The sequence below is a fragment of the Spermophilus citellus genome (genome assembly GCF_964194105.1).
Source record: "Spermophilus citellus genome assembly, chromosome: 6".
NCBI lineage: Eukaryota > Metazoa > Chordata > Mammalia > Rodentia > Sciuridae > Spermophilus > Spermophilus citellus.
The window spans coordinates 2,280,001-2,299,953 of NC_138187.1; the positions used below are offsets into that span (position 1 = coordinate 2,280,001).

Genomic DNA, 19,953 nt, shown 5'->3' on the forward strand with positions numbered 1-19,953 from the left:
CAAGGCGGCTTCCCTGCAGAGGCCGGAACCCCGCCCCCCTGCAGTCGTTTCTCTGGTCCTCATTCTCCTGTGTGGGAGAGCTGTGCCGTAGATGTGGCCTCATGGCGTTGGCTTGATTGGTGGTGGATAAAGCTCTGTGGTGGTGTTTTGGGGTTGTGTGAGTGGGAGGGAGCCCTCATTCCCACTGTCCCCCTGCAGATAAGAGAATGGTCTCAGGGTTCCTGCTGCAGACACCTGATGGGGGTTGAAGTTCCCCAGATGCCAAAGGGGGGCTGGGAACAGATGAGGCCAGCCTCATCTTGGAGACCGGGACTCAGGAGAGTGTGCTGGAATAGATCTTCTAAGCCTTGGTGGACACATTGGTGGAGAGCAGCGGGTCACTCGTGGGACAGTTGTGGGGAGGCAGTCAGATTCAGAGGGTGCAGGGACTGAGGTGGGCAGGGTGGCAATCCCAGGTGACAGGGCAAGGGTAGCTTGGGGAGGGACTTTGAGCCTGGCCAGGTGGGTTTCACTCTGCCTAGTGTTCCCCAAGGAGGTGGATGATGATCTGATGCGGATGGGTATTTGTATTAATATGATTTTTGAAGTGTTTTGGGGGAAATTAGACTAGTCCAGTGTGTTCAGAAAGAGGTTGGAGTTGGCCTTAAGCTCAGAACCAACCGTGAACGAGTTGCCTTTTTACATCAAGGGAATGTTCTGTGCAGGTGCCTGGGGGAGGGAGGGCTAGAAGCTGCAGCTGGGTCAGGAGGAGGCCGCCTGGGAGGCTGTGAAGGTCAGCGAGTTAGGGCTGTGCAGGTGGGAAGAGCCTGGGGCTGGCTGCTCACTGGGCTGTGATGGGCCCAGCCTGGGCTGGGCTGGGGGAGCCTGGGAGTGGGGAGGAAGAGGAAGTGATTCAGGGCTCTACAGGCCTGGGCTGCGCCTGGGTCGGGTGCCATTGCCCAGCTCTGGCGATGGGGTGGGAGGGAGCCCTCCAGCCACCTGCTCCCCCAGCAGCTGCAGGACCTCCCGGAGGCCTGACACTGTGCCTGTCAGCCTGCCGACCTCCTGAGGCTGCTTAGACCCAGGTAACCTGGAGTCCAGGGCCAGCAGTGTCTTCAGATTTCTGAACAGGCCCAGCTGGCTTGGGCTTACCCCGTGCTTCCCTCTTGCTCAACTCCTACTGTGTTTAAATGTCGAGATGGCGACTTTATCCTGCCAACTCCCCAGGGCCGAGGGAATGACTGTGCTGCCCCCGGGCTGCCGGGGGGCTTGCAGAGCTGGCGACAGCTCACACAGGGCAGGCCTCCTAGACTGCCATCAGCTCCTTCAGTGTACCCGCCAGGTGGCAGGGGCCATCCCATTTGGCAGGTGACAACATGGGTCGTGCTCTGAGTCACAGCTGGTCAGCAGAACCAGCCTCACACCTGGCAGCCTGCGCCCACCTGGCCTCACAGACCCTGCTGCTCCTGGAGCTTGCTCCATCACAGCGGACACGGTGACCACTTTACTCCCACTACACCTTGGGAGGGTCGGACTGGGGTTCCATGGACACAGACCACAGGAAGAAAGGGGAACGCAGGAACCCCAGGTCCATTTCAGGCAGGAGGGTCTGAGGCAGCCCCCTGCCCAGGAAGGTTTACCAGTGAGTTCTGGACCTCACCCCGGAGCCACCTGGTGTGGGGGGCCCCGGGGAGAAGCTCGGAGCAGAGGTCTCAGAGCTAAAGGTGGCCTTCTTCCCGGAATATGGGGTGCAGCTGCCAATCCCTCTTCACCACTTGCTGACAATCAGGAGGGACAAGCATCAGAATGAGAGACAGGAAACGTCACTTTGGTGTGCTCCACTTTGTTTTGAAAGGTTGTTACAGTACAATTTCAAAATTCAACAGGGGCAGGTGACAAGATGGCTGGTCCTGAGAGCTGCTCAGAACCTGCCTGTGTGGGACAAAGGGCAGGCCTGCAGCTGCTGCTGGCCCTTACCCCCATGCAGCCGGGCAGTTGGGCTGACCGGGTGGTAAGCCCTGGGGTGGGGTGAAGATGGCCAGATGCTGGACATTCTCAGAGTGCTCCGGGGGCTGGGGGCGTGGAGCTCCCGCAGTCCACCGGGAAGGGTGGGTAGGAGCAGACTCCATGGGGCTCAGCTCCGGTTCTGTGTGGAGTTCTGAGGAACCAGGTCCCATCAGGAGGGTCCTCTTGGGAAAGTCTGATGACATCCCTGGGAGCTGCCCTGGTGCAGGGGAAGGGCTGCCGCCAGTGTCTTAGCAGGGTCTGTCCTCCTGAGAGCAGCTAGGCTGTTCAGAGTGAAGACAGGGCCGCCTGAGCGCTGGGCCTGCCCAGTGCAGACGCCATGGGTCACTTGGTACCAGGCCAGCAATCTGTCTGGCAGGCCCCTGAGAGATCTGCGGCTCACAAACAGGAAGCAGGCTGGAAAACCGAGCATCCCAGCACCCCCTGGGCTCAACCTGGGAGGGGGCTTCAGGAGGGAGGTGAGCCTAGCTGTGTTCCAGGGTCATGCAGAGGCTGTTGCCCTTTCTGGTGGCTACGCCAGGGTCCAAACACTAACAGCAGTTGTATTTGAGACCCGTGAAGAGGGCGAGCCTAGGCACATTTGTTCTTTCTGAATCCTTGAATGAGTTTCCAGAGCCCCATGTTAGGGTGAAAACGTGCCAATGCGAGGTAGGTCTGAGGCTGGGGATGGAATCTTTTCTTGGAGTCTCATCCCCTCCCTGGATCCTTCTGGCACTGCAAGAGCATAACCTGCTGGGGGTGGAGGCTGATCCTGCTGCCCAGTGTGGTGGTGTCTGCACCGTGCACAGCTGGACAGTGCAGACAGCTGGCCTGGGAGTGGGTGTGTGTGAGGAGGGGTCATGGCTTTGGCCCAGGGACCCCCTCCCCACCCTCGTTATGAGAAGAGCTCTTCACAGATCCTGCGTGTGTCCTCGGGCGCTGTCACAGTGTAGCCCACGGTTCTCGGGTCTGTGAAGATCTCATGGTCATTGCCGCCCTGCAGAGACACAAGGCCCAGATGTGTTAGGCTCTGCTGCCCAGGGTGCGGCTGCTGCGACCCTGGCGCTGAAGGCCGACAGAAGTGAGGGACCAACACCTCACCAGGGCAGGGAGACTTCCTCCAGTTATCTCTTAGTTTGCAGGGGAGGAACGCCGCGAGCACTCTTGGGAAGGATCGTAACCTCCTCTTGAACCCCAACTGGGCTTGGAACATGTAATCATCCTTGTGAAGGAGATCACGATGCTCTTGTGAAGACCTAAGGCTTACTTTGCTATAAAGCAAGCGCAGGAGTGACAGCAGCCTCATAGCCATCAACTGGTCTTACCTATGCCCAAGCTTCTCCATCACAAGGATGGGGCAGGGTGGAGAGCCGGGGCAGCTAGCTGTGACAGTGCGCACAGCTGTCTCAATGCTGACCACAGCCACACGGGGTCACTGGGCACTTAAAGTGTAGGTAGGGCCACAAGGAGCCGAGTTTGATTTTGATCACATTTAGATGGCCCCATGCAGCTGGTGGCTGGCCTGGGTTGGATCTTGGTTCTGACTGAATGAGGGTGTGGCTACAGAAGGCTCTTCTGCCCAGAATGGGGTAATGGTGGGACCTGCCCAAGGCCAGGTTGGGGAGACGGCAGGTGAAGCACAGCTCTGGTCTTGTTCCTCACCCGGTGTGCCTTCCTGCAAGTCTCACCCTGGCCAGGATCAAGAAACAGCCTAAAAAGGTGGCAGTCTGAGGAAGCTGGGCACACACTGCGATGGGGTGTGTCCAGTGGCTGGAGTAAGGGCCCCCACCAGCCCTGCTGGCCTTAGGCTTCTGAGTCAGGCTACCTGCTGCTCCAGAACCCCCGAGGACCCCGGCATCCAGCCATGTGCCCTGCAGCTCTGCTGGCTGCCAGGGCATCTTCCTCCCAAGCACCTTCCCAGCCACCCCAGGCCTTCCTTTCTCCACCAAGGGACCCTCTTCCTTCCAAGTCAGTTTCAGGGCAGGGGGCTCCTTCCCAGGCGCCTGGAGTCTGCAGCTCAGACAGAACCCAGCCCTGAGCTCCTAAAAGAGAATAAGGCTTCACGGAATTTCAAATGCTCGATTTGCATATGCACCAAAGGCTAGGGTTCCATTAGGGGAGGCTCCAAGAACAAAAAGCCTGTTCCCTGAGGAAAGGGGGAGGAGGGGAGAAAGCAGCAGATTTCTGTGGCAATCTATGTTACAGGCCCAAAGGAGGGGAAGTTCGCCCCTTAACACTCAAATCCCTTAAGAGGCCCAGGGCTCCCGGTCAGTTGCTGAGCCCCACAGTCAAGTGGTGAACCCTGGTGACCCTCTGTCGCGAGGGCCAGCCAGCGGGGAGCGTGAGAGGAGAGCCTGGAGTCAGTGAGGACCTGTCTCCTGGGACCTGGCAGGTCCCAGTCTCTGAGACCTCAGTAATGGCGAGGCTCTTGCAGCCCTAAGGGGTGCTCCACCACTGAACCTCGTCCCAGGCTTTCGGACACAGCTTTGCCACGTGGCCAGGATTCCAGGCACGGCCCAGCTTTTTCAGTGTCCTCATAAGGGAAGCACAGCTGGCTGCAGAGCAGTCCTCTGGCAGGAGCGGGCACACCCTGACTGCCCCTCTGAGCCCGCGGCTTGTTACCCCTGTCAGGACCTCACCGAGTCCAGTACAGCTGATTCACAGGGGAATGGAGCCTCGGAGAGACGGAGGCTTGTGTGGAGTCACTGCAGGGGCAGCTGGCAGGGCCACACCCATCTTTTTGGTTCACAAATCTCTTGACCCATGCTCTCAATTTTTTTTTTTTTGGGGGGGCCTTGTACGCAGGAGGCAGGCACTCTACCAACTGAGCTGATCCCCAGCCCGCAATCCAATATTAAAGATAGGTGGTCTTGTTCACGTTTCAGGAGAGTAAAGTGCTGCACACTTAGTGGGAAGGGAAGGAAGCCGCTGGCTTGCAGAGGTGGTGAGGGGAAGGGCAAGATGGGAACTGAGGGGCCCGTCTGTCGGCCGAGAGCCCAGCAGGACCCATGCCTCCTCCGCGTCCTCAGTGTCGTGCTCAGGTCTGGACTGAGAGGTGCCTGAAAACTGCAGCTTCCTCTCTCAATCTGATATTTTCAAAGTCTACTTCCAACAGATGGAACATTCTGGGATGTGGCTGTAGCTCAGTGGTAGAGCACTTGCCTAGCTTGTGTGAGACCCTGGGTTCAAGTCCAGGCACGACGACAAAAAAATCCTCAGAAAACAAACAAGGTCCCCATATTCACATCGTTCAAAATGAAGAGGGGTCTCCTGGTGCTTCGGCAGGCTGCACCTCAGACTGCCCAGAGAATGGGGGCCAGGGGACACACCTGCATCCATCTGTTTCCCCCACTTTAGACAAAGATGTAGCACTTTACTTAAATGGTCCTGCACTTTGCTTTAGGCACTAAGGAAACTGCAGAGATGTGTCCCCGGGACCACTGTGTAAGGGCTGGTCTCCTCAGTTCCCAGGTGCACACATGCCAGGACACCCAGAGCTCAGCTAGCTGCCCAAGGCGGAGTGTGGGGCCAGTCACCATGAAGTGTTTTCACATTTCTAATGCCCGAAAGCCACGGTGCTGCTTGCAAGCAGCTTTCAACAAACCAGGTCTCTGGGAGAAGCCAGAGTGGCTGGGGGACTCAGCAGGTGGACCAGGCTGGGAATGTCCCTAGGCTCTGTCCCTGCAGGCGCAGGCGGCCCAGGCCTGTCAGCTGAACTCAGAGCCAGGTCTGAGTGCAGCTGCTAGGGAGGAAGAGGGGTTTCTTGGAAAAGCAAGCGCCCGCCTTCAGTGCCTGCAGGGAAATAGCTCTTTACTGACAAAGAGCTCGGGCTCCTTCCCTGGGAGCCAGCAAAACTCATGCTCAGCAGGAACACAGCAGCCTTCTAGAGGGTCACAGTACGGAGGGTGGACACCAGGAGCTGGAAGTCACAATTGCTTTCACAGAACACTCACTAATACGGAGAAAACATACACATTAGGGGACAGAAGCTAAAGATGAAGGGCCACCCTGCAGGGAGCCGCCTTTGGAAACGCAGCAGGGAGAAAAGGCTGGGGGTGGGGCTCAGCCGACGAGCGGGATGACAGGTTACCCCCTTTCTTCTTCACTCTGCTTCTCATTTTCTTTTTCAACCCCCAGTGCTCATTTTTGGCACTGGGGGTTGAACCCAGAAATCCTGCCACTTGTGACAGCACAAATGAACTGGGGGACAATATCCAAGTGGAATAAACCAGTTACAGAGGACACATGTGCATGATTCCACTTGGTCGATACATTTTAAATGGTCAGACTAACAGAAGCAGAGTGGAGGAGTGGTCCCTGGGCTGGGAGGTGGCAAAGGGCAGCAGTTGTTCAGTGGGCACACAGGGTTTGTCAGCTTAGTTGAGGGAGTTCTAGAGACCAGTGACAACATGGGCCTATAGTTAACAAGCTTCAGCACAACTTTTTTTTTTTTTTTTTAATTTTGGCAGTAGTGGAGGTTGAACCCAGAGACACTCTACCACTGAACCCTTATTTTGAGACAGGGTCTAAGTTGCTGAGCATCTTGCTAAATTGCCAAGGCTAGCCTTGAACTTTAGATCCTCCTGCCTCAGCCTCCTGAGTAGCTGGGATTACAGGTCTGAGCCAACATGACTGGCTTCTATACACTTAAAATTCTTTTGAGAGGGCAGATATCACATTAAGTGTTATAAAACAACCACCACAACCACTAAACGCACCCCCAAAATCTCCCCAAAACAAAGGCACAAAGATTTCCAAACTTATCAAGCTGCGTATGTTACATGTGTGCAGATTTTCTGGTCAATTATACCCCAATGAAGTCATTTAAAACAAACAAAAATGCAGACAGGCATGTTCTGGTGCCACTGGCTCTGTCATTAGCTATGTGACCATGGACAAGCCAGTCACCTCTCCAATTCCCAGTTTTATCACTTAAAAAGCAAGAAGGGGGTCTGGACGCCCCTGCACTCCCCTTCATGAAGTGAGGACCTGGATGCCAGGCAGGCCCACCACAGGGTGGATCACGGTGTAGCAGCAAGGTTGTGGAGTGGAACAGAGATGAGAGGAATGAGTAATTCTGTACTTGCAGCATTTATGATGCACCTGCTGGGTGCACAATGTCCTAACAGACTAATGGGGACCGGGAAGTTGAGGTCATAAGACACCTGGGGCATCGTGTGGGAGGGAAGCAGAGGGGTAGGAATGAGAGGAATTTAAAGAGACACAGTCCCTGAGATATGGAGCCCCAGGACAGAGTGGACAGATGATGCTGAGGCTCTTGGGCCCTTGATAGTGGCAAGGGGATTCTCCAGTCTGGGGCAAGCCTGGCCCCCGATGCCAAAGTGGCTCTGGGGAAACTGCGGGCACTGGCCTTCACCACTGGGCTACACTTCCAGTTTCCAATTCAGATCTGGTACCAGGCTTGGGATTTCTGACACCCACCTCACTGACAGCCGGAGTGTGATACCTAGGACCCACTCCTACCTCCCAACTGTCCCTGATGCTCTGAGTCTCAGACTTAGGCAATTCCTTGTCCTTCCAAGGCTTATGATGCCTCAATGTATAACGTACACCTCAATGTACAATGTGGGGAGGATCCAGTAGAATAAGATAAAAATGATTAGGGCTTTGAAATCCAGAGCATTTCATATTAGCCCCAGAGACCCTGTTCTGAAAGGGCAATATTTAATTCAAAAGCCAGTTGAAAAGGACAGACTGACAGGCAGCTGATCCTCTCCTTCCCTGGGGCACTGGGTGTCTGAGCTCGGAGGCGACAGCTGGTCACTGCCCTTCCCCTTCAAGCCCAAGCTGAAAGTGAAGTCGCAAAAAACTCTTTCACACTTACTGGCATGGTTTTGTCTCCAAAGAAATAAATGGTTTTATAACCGTCATTTTCCACGTGTCTCAGGCAATACCTCTTGTCCCATCCATCAGGAAAGACGTCAAAGCTGATCTGGCCTCCTGCCGGGGACACACACACACAAGTTAACAATGGGGTCGGGTGTGGTGGTGCATGCCCGTAATCCCAGCAACCCAGGAGGCCGAGGCAGGAGGGTCATTAGTTCTAGGCCAACTTCAGCAACTTAGCAAGGCCACAAACAACTTAGTGAGATCCTGTTTCAAAATACAAAATAGAAAGGGCTTGGGATGTGGCTCAGTGGTTAAGTACCGCTGGGTGTTCAAACCCCAGTGGGCACGCGCGCGCGCGCACACGTTAAAGGGGAAAAGGGGCTAAGGAGGGCTGGGGTGTGGCTCAGAGGCAGAGCACTTGCCTGGCATGTGGAGGCTCTGGGCTCCAAACTTCATTCCCCCCAAAAGAAAGAGGCTAATGTCACTGAAGAACATTTATAATTCATTCTTTGTCAGCAACTAGATCGCCAAGGCTGTTTGATACCCTAATCTGCAACTTATACCACTTTAAGGACAGGTGCTAGAAACTAATCTACGTGACGTTTTTTCCAACATTATCTCACCTGGGTCTAAACATAAGATGCAGAACGCCAGCTCACAGTGAGGAATCTGTTAAGCACATGGGTGCAAATAAAGCCCACCTGGGAGGGCCTGAGGAGAAGCCTGGCAGTGGCTCCTCCAGGTGCACTTCCCTGCCCTTCCCAGTGCCCCTGGTGGGAGATGCCGGGGAGCAGGCTGCATCCAGTGTGTCTTGCAGGAAGTATGAAAATCACGTAGAAGGTGACTGGTTCATAGGCAGCTTCCCCCATGCCACAGAGACCCTTTCAAAGCTCTGTCAGAAGCCTGTCCATCTCAGTGTCTAGGAACACTCATGTCTTACACCAAATCCCTTGGCGAGTCTGAACTTCCTACAACCTATTCATCCATTGATTTACAATAAGTAATACTGGGGACTGAATCCACGGGTGCTTTACCATTGAGCTACATCCTCCATCCTTTTTATTCTGAGGAAGGATCTCACTAAATTGCCTAGGCTGGCTTTGAACCTGTGATCCTCCTGCTGCAGCCTCCCAAGTAGCTGGGATCACAGGTGTGTGCCACCATGTCCAGCTCAGGCCTTGGTTTCTTGCTCTGCAAAAACGACCCAGTTGACTGTGACAGTCCCTTGTTGGTGATACACTGAACCATGTTTCCAAGACATCGTGGTGTAATTCATCTCAGAGGCTCACAGCCCCTCCCTCTCTCTTGGAGTTCACTGCAGGGCGCCTCTCCTGTCCAAAGGCACGAGGGCAACTTCTCACTCTTCCAGCATCAAGAAGCTCCTTGTGACCATGAGAAGTGCAGGCAGGAAGAATCCCCAGTGAGGACTCGGAACCAGACCTGACAGTCTGGAAGCCATTTCCTGGGCAAGTCCTGCTACAGCCAATTATGCAGGAGAGAGTGGCTGGTTTCCTTACAGCCTGGACTGCCCCTGTCATCACCCACCCAGCTCAACAGCTCAGCAGCCCACACCCAACTCCTAGCAAATGGGTAGACACATCTTGAACGTTTGAATATACAATACCTATGGAAAACGTGAGGCCTCTGCCTGCAAACTCCTTCTGCAGATCTGCTACGAAGTTTTGTCTTATATTTTCTTTCTGGCAAAAAACAACAAAAACCTGTCCATTGTACTGCTTTGTAGAGGAGCACTTTAAGTCTTGGCCACAAAGTACGTGTCTACCTTATTTCCATTCCCCACGGTCAGTTCAGGACTCACTTTATCCAGTTCGTAGAATTCAATGCGTTCTTCTTGGCTGCAGCTTCTTCCAATAGGGGACACATTCAACATCCCGTTTCGGAATTCAATGAAAGTACCCCTAGGGAGGAAAAGGGACCGAGGTACCCCAAATGTCCTTATTTATTTGGGCAACATGGGTAGGTAAATAGACTAAAAGGTTGAGTGGTTTATGAAGTAGAGGGGATATAATCCATATTTCATTTTGTTGGTACAATATCTTTATTTTATGTGGTGCTGAGGATCGAACCCAGTGCCTCACAGGTGCTAGGCGAGCCCTCTACCACTTGAGCCACAACCTCAGCCCCTCATTATTAATGTCTTAAAAAATTTGAGACAAGGTCTCACTAAATTGTCCAGCTGGTGTTGAACCTGTGATCCTCCTGCCTCAGTCCCTCAAGTAGCTGGCATTGTGGAGGTGTGCGCCTCCCCTGGCCAGCGGTCCTGTTTCTCAGGGCTGTGCTGTGCAACACAGTAGGCCAGGAAACACAGGGGGCCATTGGGCCTTGAAATGCTGCTAATCCAGAATGAGATCAGATTTGAAATTTATTTATTTTTTTTAAAGAATTTTTAATATTTATTTTTTAGTTCTCGGCGGACACAACATCTTTGTTTGTATGTGGTGCTGAGGATCGAACCCAGGCTGCACGCATGCCAGGCGAGCGTGCTACCGCTTGAGCCACATCTCCAGCCCCAGATTTGAAATTTAGTATTAAAAAGGAACATAATTACCTTAGTAATGTTTTATAAGGACTACCTGTTAAAGCAGTTCTGAGACATTGGGTTGAAAAAAATTTAAAGCTACATTTGTGGCTCAAGTTATATTTCTATCGGACATCGTGGCTGCTTGGCAGAGAATTTTAGAGTTAATGAAGAGCTGTGAAATGCCTCAGCACCACAAGAGCAATCAGTTCCTCCCCACAGAGCTGGAAAACATTTCAGACACCTGTGTTGCTTGTGAGCGCTCAGAGATTGACTCCCCAAGCAGAGATACACAGAAGGGTTCTGAGAACTGCTCAGAGCCCCAGTAACCACCGAGGAAACTCAATTTACCCCATGGCAGACATTCCTAAGGATTTGACTTGATCACAGAAAATAAGAACGGCTCAACGAACGCCACCTCAGTGACTTAAATGAAGATGTTTAAAAACATTTTTTTTCCCAGGAATGGGGATATAGCTCAGTGGTTGAGTGCTTGCCTAGCATATTTGAGGTCTTAGTTTTATCCCCAGAACCTGCCCCAACAGAACCACCACCAACAACCAACCAACCCCATGTGTGCCCACCATGTTTGCACTTTCAGTCTCAGAATAGTTTCTTAAAAGCTGAGATAATTTGGAAGATAGACATTCATCTTGACAAATTAAATTTCAATATTTTGTGACAAACATGCACTGACACGCCTTCCATCTCTCAAAGGTGGCACTTGTGAACCTACGGAACATTTTCCCCGTCTCTTTCCATTATTTAATCACACAGCTTTGATCTCCAGCCACCTGCCATGGTAGATACTGAGAGGCCACCTGCCAGGTGCAGAGTGTGGACGCGATTCAAGGCCAGCTGGCCTCTTACTATGCTGTCTGACTCTGGGCACCTCTCCGGGCCTGTTTGTTTACCTATAGAGAGAAGCTAAAGGCACCTGCTCTGGTCACCTCCAAAGGGTCTAGTGAAAAGCAGACAGACAGTTTATGTAAAGGTGCTTTGTAAATTGGGAATGAACAAGTACTTATCAAGTCAAATAGAAATATCCAAGTCTCTAGCAGATGGATCTGGGCCCCTGCTATGCACGACTCATGGAGAACACAGCAAATGATACAGGAAGTGTGAACACCTAAGAAATGTTTCTAAAAATCCCATGTTTGGAGGTCAGGGGTGTGGCTCAGCAGTGGAGTGCTTGCCTAGCACATATGAGGTCCAGGGTTCAATCCCACTGCTGAAAAAAATAAAAAACCAAAAGACTCCATGTCCAGGTTGTCCTGAAACTGACAGAGACCTAGCCCTGTCCCTGTCGATACGGGGTTGGGGGGGTGGGGGTGGGGACTGATTCCCAGGGCTGACCCTAGGGCCATGGGGGTAAGCTTTCAGAAACAGAGCTCAGCTATTTCCTCTCAACTCAGACATTGTACTTATTCCCAATACACAGAGGAAGCTGACACATTTCAGAAAGTCTCTCAAAAACAGGGATTAGGCTGGGCATGGTGGCATAAACCTGTAATTCCAGTGACTCAAGGGGCTGAAGCAGGAGATCAAAAGTTTGAGGTCAGCCTAAAACTCTGTCTTAAAATAAAAAATAAAAAGGGCTAGGAGTGTTGGGCTGTGGCTGTAGTTCAGTGGTAGAGTGTTAGCCTACCACATTCAAGGCCCTGGGTTCGATCATTAGCCACATATAAATATAAATATATAAATAAAATAAAGGTATTGTGTCCAACTACAACTAAAAAATAAATATTGAAAAAAAAAAGGGCTGGGGTGTAATTCAGTGGCAAAGCGCCCCTTGGTTCAATCTCTAGTACCCCCCCCCCAAAAACAGGGATTAGGGTGGTTTATCAATACTCAATTCTCTTGTGAAGACTGGGCCGTCTAGGTCTTACGGCCTCTGCCTGAACTAGGCAGAGCACACAGTACTGATGCAAAATGTGGAAAAGCTGATCAACTGGGTCTCAGTTCTGGTTTCTTTCAGTGTTCTGGAACTATAGCTCTGTACTCCATTCTGCCTCACTAGATGATAAACTCTTTGAGGATGGGATCATGTCTCGTTTTTTTAAAAAAAATCATGCTTAGCCCATAGTAATGAGGTGATGGATTTGGGACATGGGTGTCTTTTGACTTTTTACTATGGGGAACTTAAACTTAGAACAGGAGAAGGAGCCCTAGGTGTGTATCACCAGCAGCAGCAGCACCAGACCAGCCCGTTTCACCCATAGCCTCTCTGGGGGAAGGGACCTGCATGGGCTGGAGGTGCGGCTGCTCTGCGGATCCCAACAGGCTGGAGCAGCCTCTGGAGTGCAGCCCTGAGACCCAGCTGCCCCTTAAAGATGCATCTCCCCCATGACAGTGAAGGTCTACCCAGGAAGTCCTGAAAACCGGAAAGAATCAGCAACCTCACCATCAGGCCCCGTCAGCATCTGGACCCACTGCCTGCCCATCTTTGTACTGGGGGCACTGAGACTGGGGTAAGTGCTCCAGGGTGGGGTGGGGCAGGGCAGCCCCGTGGGACCCAGAGCAGCCAGGGCCTGATTTGCCACAAAGTCAGAATCCAGATGTTTCAAGATCAGAAAACCAAATGTGAAATGATGGCAATGAGTATGGTTTTAACACTGTGGGCCAGCCACACTTGGCTCTGGGCAGGCTCCGCAGGCCTCCATTACACGTCCAGGTCTGGAGCCTCCCTTGCTCTTTGTACACGCCCTCTAACAGGTGCTCCCTCTCACGACAGCCTTGGAAGGTGTATGGTGTTCAGTGGCTGCACGAATGGCCTTCATGTGGACAGGCCATTTGCGTCACCATCCTACACTGTTGGCTTCACACACCGTTTCCAAGTGCTGGGCTTAGGGTGTAAATGAGCACTCACCCCACAAGACATCGTTCCCTACTGCAATAGCGCCTCTTTGCTGAAGGCAAACCTACCTTTTCTTGGGAAGTTTAATTTTTGCAATGTAGCTCAGACAGTAGTTGATCAAGTCTTGGATCAGAGCCTCACCCAGGTGACCTTGAATATTCTAGGTAAACAAAGTAGTGGAGTTATTTGGTTTAGCAGGAAGCATTTTCAAGACAGCTTTCCAGCAAGGCCCGTCTTCAGCCACTCCTGCTGGGAAGCTGCGAGGCTGAGGCAGTGGGGCAGGGCTATGGCCGGCCCCTGCTGTTTACTTCTTTCCCTTTTCCTCTGGCTGAAGACATGGGGCAAGCCACAAAAGCACCAGCCAAACACATTTTCTCCTCACTGCTTAGAGTTCTGTGTTCATTATCTTTCAAACACTTCCTGGAAGGTCCAGAGTTTACTGCTCTAGCTTTTATTCAATTAAGATATCTACAGTGATGGACCAAAACACACTCCTCTTCTGTCTGAACAGAATGATCCTAGACTCTTAAGAGCTATGTAGTACCTTTTTTTCTTTTCCTTTTAAATTGATCTCAGGGATGCTCTACCACTGAACAACAACCCCAGCCCTTTTTATTTTGAGACAGGGTCTCACTACGTTGCTGAGGCTGGCCTTGAACCTGTGGTTTTTTTTAACAGCTTCTTTTCTTCTTTTAATATTTTTTAGTTGTTGATGGACCTTTATTTTATTTGTTTGTATGTGGTGCTGAGGATTGAACCCAGTGCCTCATGTGTGCTAGGCAAGCGCGCTACCACTGAGCCACAACCCCAGCCCATAAGTTAAAATTTAGTTGTAGTTGGACACAACACCTTTATTTCACTTGTTTATTTTTGTATGTGGTGCTGAGGATCAAACCCAGGGTTTCGCACATGCAAGGCGAGTGCTCTACTGCTGAGCCACAACCCCAGCCCTCTTTTTTTAAAGAAAAAATATTTTTTGTTGTCTATGGACATAATACCTTTATTTTATTTATTTATTTTTTTGTGGTGCTGAAGATTGAACCTAGTGCCTCACACACGTAGGCAAGTGCTCCGACACTGAGCTACAACACAGGCCAGATATAAGTAGTCTTAAAAACCAATTACAAAAACTTAAATTATTACTTTGGAATATTTAACAGTCATATGCTTCAACATTCAAAACTTAATGAAGAATGGAGTAAAGATCCATTTCCCCCATTAATCAGCTCCCAGTGTCCCGCCCCAGAGGCATTCAGTATCAAATGCCCTTTAGACATCATTTTAAGTGTTATGTAGTTGTTCACATACTCAGAACCTACCTGTTTACATAATAGTTTCCCATCTTTGTACGCTACCAAGCCGTTTTCTGGAAACACATAATCGTATCTTTCAACCACTACAACCAAACCGAAACAAAAGGAAATTCAGAATGAATGAATGAAAATCTGTTTCTACTTCTTGACTAACATGCCACCAATAAAAGTACTGACCTCCAGTAAGAACCATGGAAGAACCTCATCCTAACCAAGCTCCCCAAACGAGGAAAGCAAGAAAGAAAGGCTCTTTGGTTATATTGAACGACAGCAGGCCTGGAGCCAGCCACAGGTCCTGTTCTGCATTTGCCTTCACCCCCTTGGTCTGGCCCAGTGGGCGCCCGAACTTGCCATGAGCCAGCATCACTGGGGCAGCAGGTGGTGTAGGTTTCTGAACTCTGACCTTGGGCTTTCTAATCATTAAGTGACAGGCTAAACATAAGATTTTTTTTTAAAGAAAAAGCTGTTTAGGTAATTCTTATAACCAGTCAGATTTGAACACTACCACACAGCCTTAATGAAGGGATTCTCAAACTTTAGGCACTTGTTCAAAGGCAGACCCCAGGCCCAGCGCCCCCTGTCCACATCTCCACGTGCTGAACGAGACCCTCGCACCTGTAGTTTAACACGGTGACTGTGACAGAGGTGGGTTTAACTTTCTTCGAGTTTGTGTATCGATTCTTGCTGCACATTCTGACTATGCAGACCCCTCCTGCACCTCTTGTACCAGGAGCAGGAGAGAGGGCAATCCCAACCAGGCAACAGGGTTTCCAGGCTAAAAGTGCCCTGTTGTGCTGTTTAGAGCATTTCTAAACAAAGCATCTACAAGGAGAATTAAACATAAGTGGAGTACAGACTCTTAAAGGAATCGTGTACATTATTCTTCCAGTAATGATAACCCAATAAATATGGCCTACACAGATTTGGAGGGTAAGATATGATATATGGAACAGGAGTTCCAAACAGGGGTGTCGCCACCAGGGGGTATTTGGCAATGTCTGGTGACATTTTGGTTGTCAAAATTCTGTGTGTGTGTGAACTCTGCTGACATCTAGTGGGAAAAGGCCAGGGAAACGGCTAAACATCTTCCAATGCACAGGAGGCCCCTATAATATAGAATTATGTGGCTCAAAATGTCAGCAGTCAACAGTGCCAAGATTGAAAAGCCCAAGATGTGGGGACTCTGGGGAAAACAGGGGTCAAAGCAACGATCTATTCGTCACCTCTCCACCCACTGTTTCTCACAGGCCAGGCCCCCCAAGGCTCTGGGAGCACAGAGAGAGACAATGACTGGTCTGGTCTTCAAGGCAGAGTCCAAAACTAACAGAGCACTGCACTGGCAGGGCTTTGCTGCGCCATCCCACAGAACTACGGAGCCAGAATCTCCAGGAAAGGAGTCAGTATGGTTCTCCAGCTTCCAGGGTTCTGTGCTGGAGACTCTGGATGGGGGGCAGGGAGAGCCATGACTCTCCTGAGTTGGGAACACGGATGAAGGCACTGGGGAGGAGGCACCAGCCCACGGGGCACTTCCACACCTGGGCGAGGAGTCAGAGCTGGGGCCTGGGCTCAGGCTGGAGGGCAGTGAGCAAGAACAGGCATGCGCTCGAGGCAGAAAGGTTTTTAAGTGCAGAGATGTGGACACTCACCTTTTTATGACAATCTACCTACACATCTGAGTAAAGTCTTTTCGTAAGTCAACTCTAGAACTTTATGGACAGGATTAAAAGCACAGGAAAAATAAAGGAAGAGAAAATGTTTCCTCAAAGAAGGAAACAGAAAGCTGACAGCAGATGGCTATAGTTTCCAATGCACCACGAGAAGCTCGTCTTTGACCAAGCATAATCGGCAATGCGTTAGTTACCATCATTTCCCAGTTGCTCCTGCACTTTTTCAAAGTCTGACCCGCCTACCACTCCTATTTTGATCTTCTGCCTCAATTTCTGTAGAAAGTCATCCATTTCTTTGGTAATTTTCTGCATTTCAAGAAGAAAAACACATGTCAGGAGCCACAAAATAATCAGCAGACTAAAATTGTAAGAAAAAGTAATTCTTATTTTTACACATGCTTACTCAGTTACTAGTCTGTAGATAAGTTCAAATGTTTTAGTTGTAATTTTAGGTGATATTTTATCAGAATAAACCTATTGACTTTTACTTACATTTACCAAAATTTATTCACATAAGCAATTTATGAAAAGCCGTATGCATTGTTACAGCTATTTTTCTATGAATTTACTAGATATAAACATGTAAAAATAGTCTATTTTTTTCTTTCAGTACTAAGGATTAAACCCAGGCGTTCTTTATCACTGCACTATATTCATAGTCCAGATTTTTACTTTTTATTTTGAGACAGAGTCTTCTAAAGTTGCCAAGGAGAGCCTGAAACTTGCAATCCTCCTGCTTCAGCCTCCTGAGTTGCTGGGATTACAAGCATGTAACACTTTGCCCAGCTGGCTAAATTGATTTTAAAATGAAAGACTACAATGAAATTAAATAGGAAGTTTAGAACTGATTTATTACAGTTATGTAAAACAAAGAGCTAGGCTAGGAATGTGGCTCAGTGGTTAAGTTTGTGCTTACATAAGTGAGATCCTGAGTTTGAACCAGGATCTCAAAAAACCAAAAAACCACCCCCCAACAAAGGATAACATTAGAATTTGTTAGTCTTGGGGGCTGGGGTTGTGGCTCAGTGGTTAAGTTTGTGCTTACATAAGTGAGATCCTGAGTTTGAACCAGGATCTCAAAAAACCAAAAAACCACCCCCCAACAAAGGATAACATTAGAATTTGTTAGTCTTGGGGGCTGGGGTTGTGGCTCAGTGGTAGAGCGTTTGCCTAGAATGTGTGAGGCACTGAGTGCAATTCTCAGCACTCAGTGCCTCACACATTCTAGGCAATTTATATAAATAAATTAATAAAATAAAGGTTCATCAACAACTAAAAAAAAAAAAAAAGAATTTGCTAGTCTTTTTTTTTTTTTTAAAGAAAAGCTCCTGTCTATAAACAGTAATCTTACTGATATAATTCTAAGCTCAATTCCAAATTGTATCATCATTCAAAATAAATCATAAACTACGATGAAAAGATATAACATCTACAGTTCAATGCTTTGTTCTTCCTCCTGCCCTGCCCCACACCCACACTGGGACTGAACACGGCGGCACCTTACCACTGAGCTTCATCCCCATTCCTTCTTTATTCTGAGACAGGGTCTTACCAAATTGCTCTCGCTGGCCAAGAACTTGGGAATCTCCTGACTTAACCTCCAGAGTTCCTGGGATTATAGGTATTGGCACAACCTTTTTTTCTTTAAAACACGTTTTTTAGATAAATACATTCATACTATTAATAAAACCTCACAGAGGGGCTTATAAAGAGTGAGATCTTCTCTACCTCTTACAGCAGAATCTTGACATATTGGGCAAAATCCAGAACTGCACGAGTGGCCTCTGAGTCAGTGAGAATGTGAAAACCTGTTCCCAGAGTCCCCAAATGGTTTGCTTAGACCCGGCATCAGCATGGGAGGAAGTGGGAAGACTGATGCAAAATATTAGAAGAACAATACTGACCAACAATGGCAGCAATACTTCCAGCTTCAAAGCCTAAGGAAGCGTAAGGGTACAACTTATTCCACTAGGCCCTGTGCACACTGATGAGCTAAGTGGTACCTCGGTCAGCCACTGTGACATGTCTTGCAATGTGAATGGGCTATAAAAGATCGCTCTTTGCTTCCAGGTGGCAGCAAATACTCTCGGAGAGGAAACAGGATCCACATGCTGTAACCACAGATGAGCATTTATACTACACTCTGATGCAGAAGAAATCTTCAGAGTGAAGCAAGTGCACAGCAGAATTATTTCAGTGTTCCTAAATAAACCTGTGCTCATGATTATACATTGCCCCACACAAAATGAAATAGAGGAAAATTCAAAAACTTAAAATTAAGATGGAAAAAAGTTTAAAAACTCTGAAAAAGTTTAAAAACTTAAAAAAAGTTTAGAAACTCTGAAAAAAATTTATAGAAGATTTCTGGGGGAGATGTTTAAGGAAACTTTACTACAGATATGAGGTGGAGCCAGCAAATGAGAGCCTGTGGGCCAGAATCAGGTCCACTGCCTGTTTATGTAATTACTGGAACACAGCCCCATCCGTTTGTGTGCAAGCTGCTTCTGTGCCACAAACACAGTTGAGTAGTTGGAACAGAGACCTCATGGCCTGCAAAGCCTCAAATATTTCCAATCTGTCCATCTACAGATTGAACCCAAGGGTACTTTACCACTGAACTACACCCTCAACGCTTTTTAATTTTTGAGACAGAGTCTCACTAAGTTGCCTATGCCGCCCTCAAATTTGTGGTCTTCCTGCCTGGGGCTGAGATTACAGGCATGCGTCCACACAGTCAGATACAAGCCTGATGCTAAATGAAACTTATCTGTGCCCAGAGCAGCAAAAATCTGGTAGTGGGGAGCAGGTTTCCAGGACCCATATAACTCTCAGCAGCAGCCTAAAGTGATCCAGGGTTCTTGGGTCACCAAGGTCCATTGCAGGGGCAGGGGGAAGTGTTCAATGTTTTGATATCCACTGTATGCAAGACACTTTAATAATTCTATCAGATCCTCACAAATACCATTTGGAACAGGTAATGTCCCTATTTAAGCTGTAGACGTTGAGACTCAGAGAAGTTAACTGACTGGCCCCAGGTCACACAGCTGTCAAGAGACGGAGCAGAGACTCCACTCAGTGTCTGACTTGGAAGCCTGTCTTTACTATCATGCACACAGCACAGCCCTGGAGCCACAGGACTGAGACGGTCACATGGCTGCAAGGGGTCCTGAGCTGGGGTTGAAACCCGGGTCAATCAGTGCCCAGGGCGCGCGGGCAAGTCCACAACGGTACTTCCCCGCCCAAAGCACGTTTCCTGCTCTTAAGGTTCGGCGCCACCTCTGAGCACCCGAGGTTCTGGAGAGCTGGTCAGTGCCTGGTCTCATTCCTCTACGGCGCCCAGAACAAAGCTCAGACCCCGGGAGGAAGAAAGGTCCTAAGTCGCCCTTCGGCGCCCACCCCGGGTGGTCGTTAGCCAGGTGTGCGAGCGGCGGGGTCCCCGCACCGGCAGCCACTAGCCTGCCGGGCGCCGCCTACCTGCCGCGGGGCCGTCAGGGTCCCATCCACATCGAAGAGGCACAGCACTGGGCCAGACGCCGCCATGGCTGCAGCTTCCGAGCGCACCCGATAGGACGCGCAGGCACCTGAGTTGGCACCAGGTACTCGACCCGGAACTTCCGGGTCCGGCACCCGCACCGCAGGGCACGCCGGGAAGAGAACCATCCGGGCTCCCTTGTTGCCCGGGACGCGCGTCGGCCCCATCCCAAGACCACGACTCCCGAGATGCAACGCGCGCCTCGTGAGTCT

At 50.0% G+C, this 19,953-nt stretch overlaps 1 protein-coding gene across 1 annotated transcript; it reads right to left on the minus strand.

The window, feature by feature from the left end:
- Window positions 1–1,802: 1,802 nt before the first annotated feature.
- Window positions 1,803–19,895, minus strand: PMM2 (phosphomannomutase 2). Its single transcript, XM_081299596.1, has 8 exons — window positions 19,684–19,895; window positions 16,404–16,515; window positions 14,549–14,625; window positions 13,298–13,389; window positions 9,653–9,752; window positions 9,458–9,533; window positions 7,829–7,944; window positions 1,803–2,980 (listed from the first exon to the last, which is right to left on the minus strand). Exons 1-8 carry the CDS (start codon window positions 19,867–19,869, stop codon window positions 2,879–2,881), a joined length of 861 nt encoding a protein of 286 aa, XP_081155722.1. The 5' UTR covers window positions 19,870–19,895; the 3' UTR covers window positions 1,803–2,878.
- Between the last annotated feature and the right edge of the window lie 58 nt (window positions 19,896–19,953).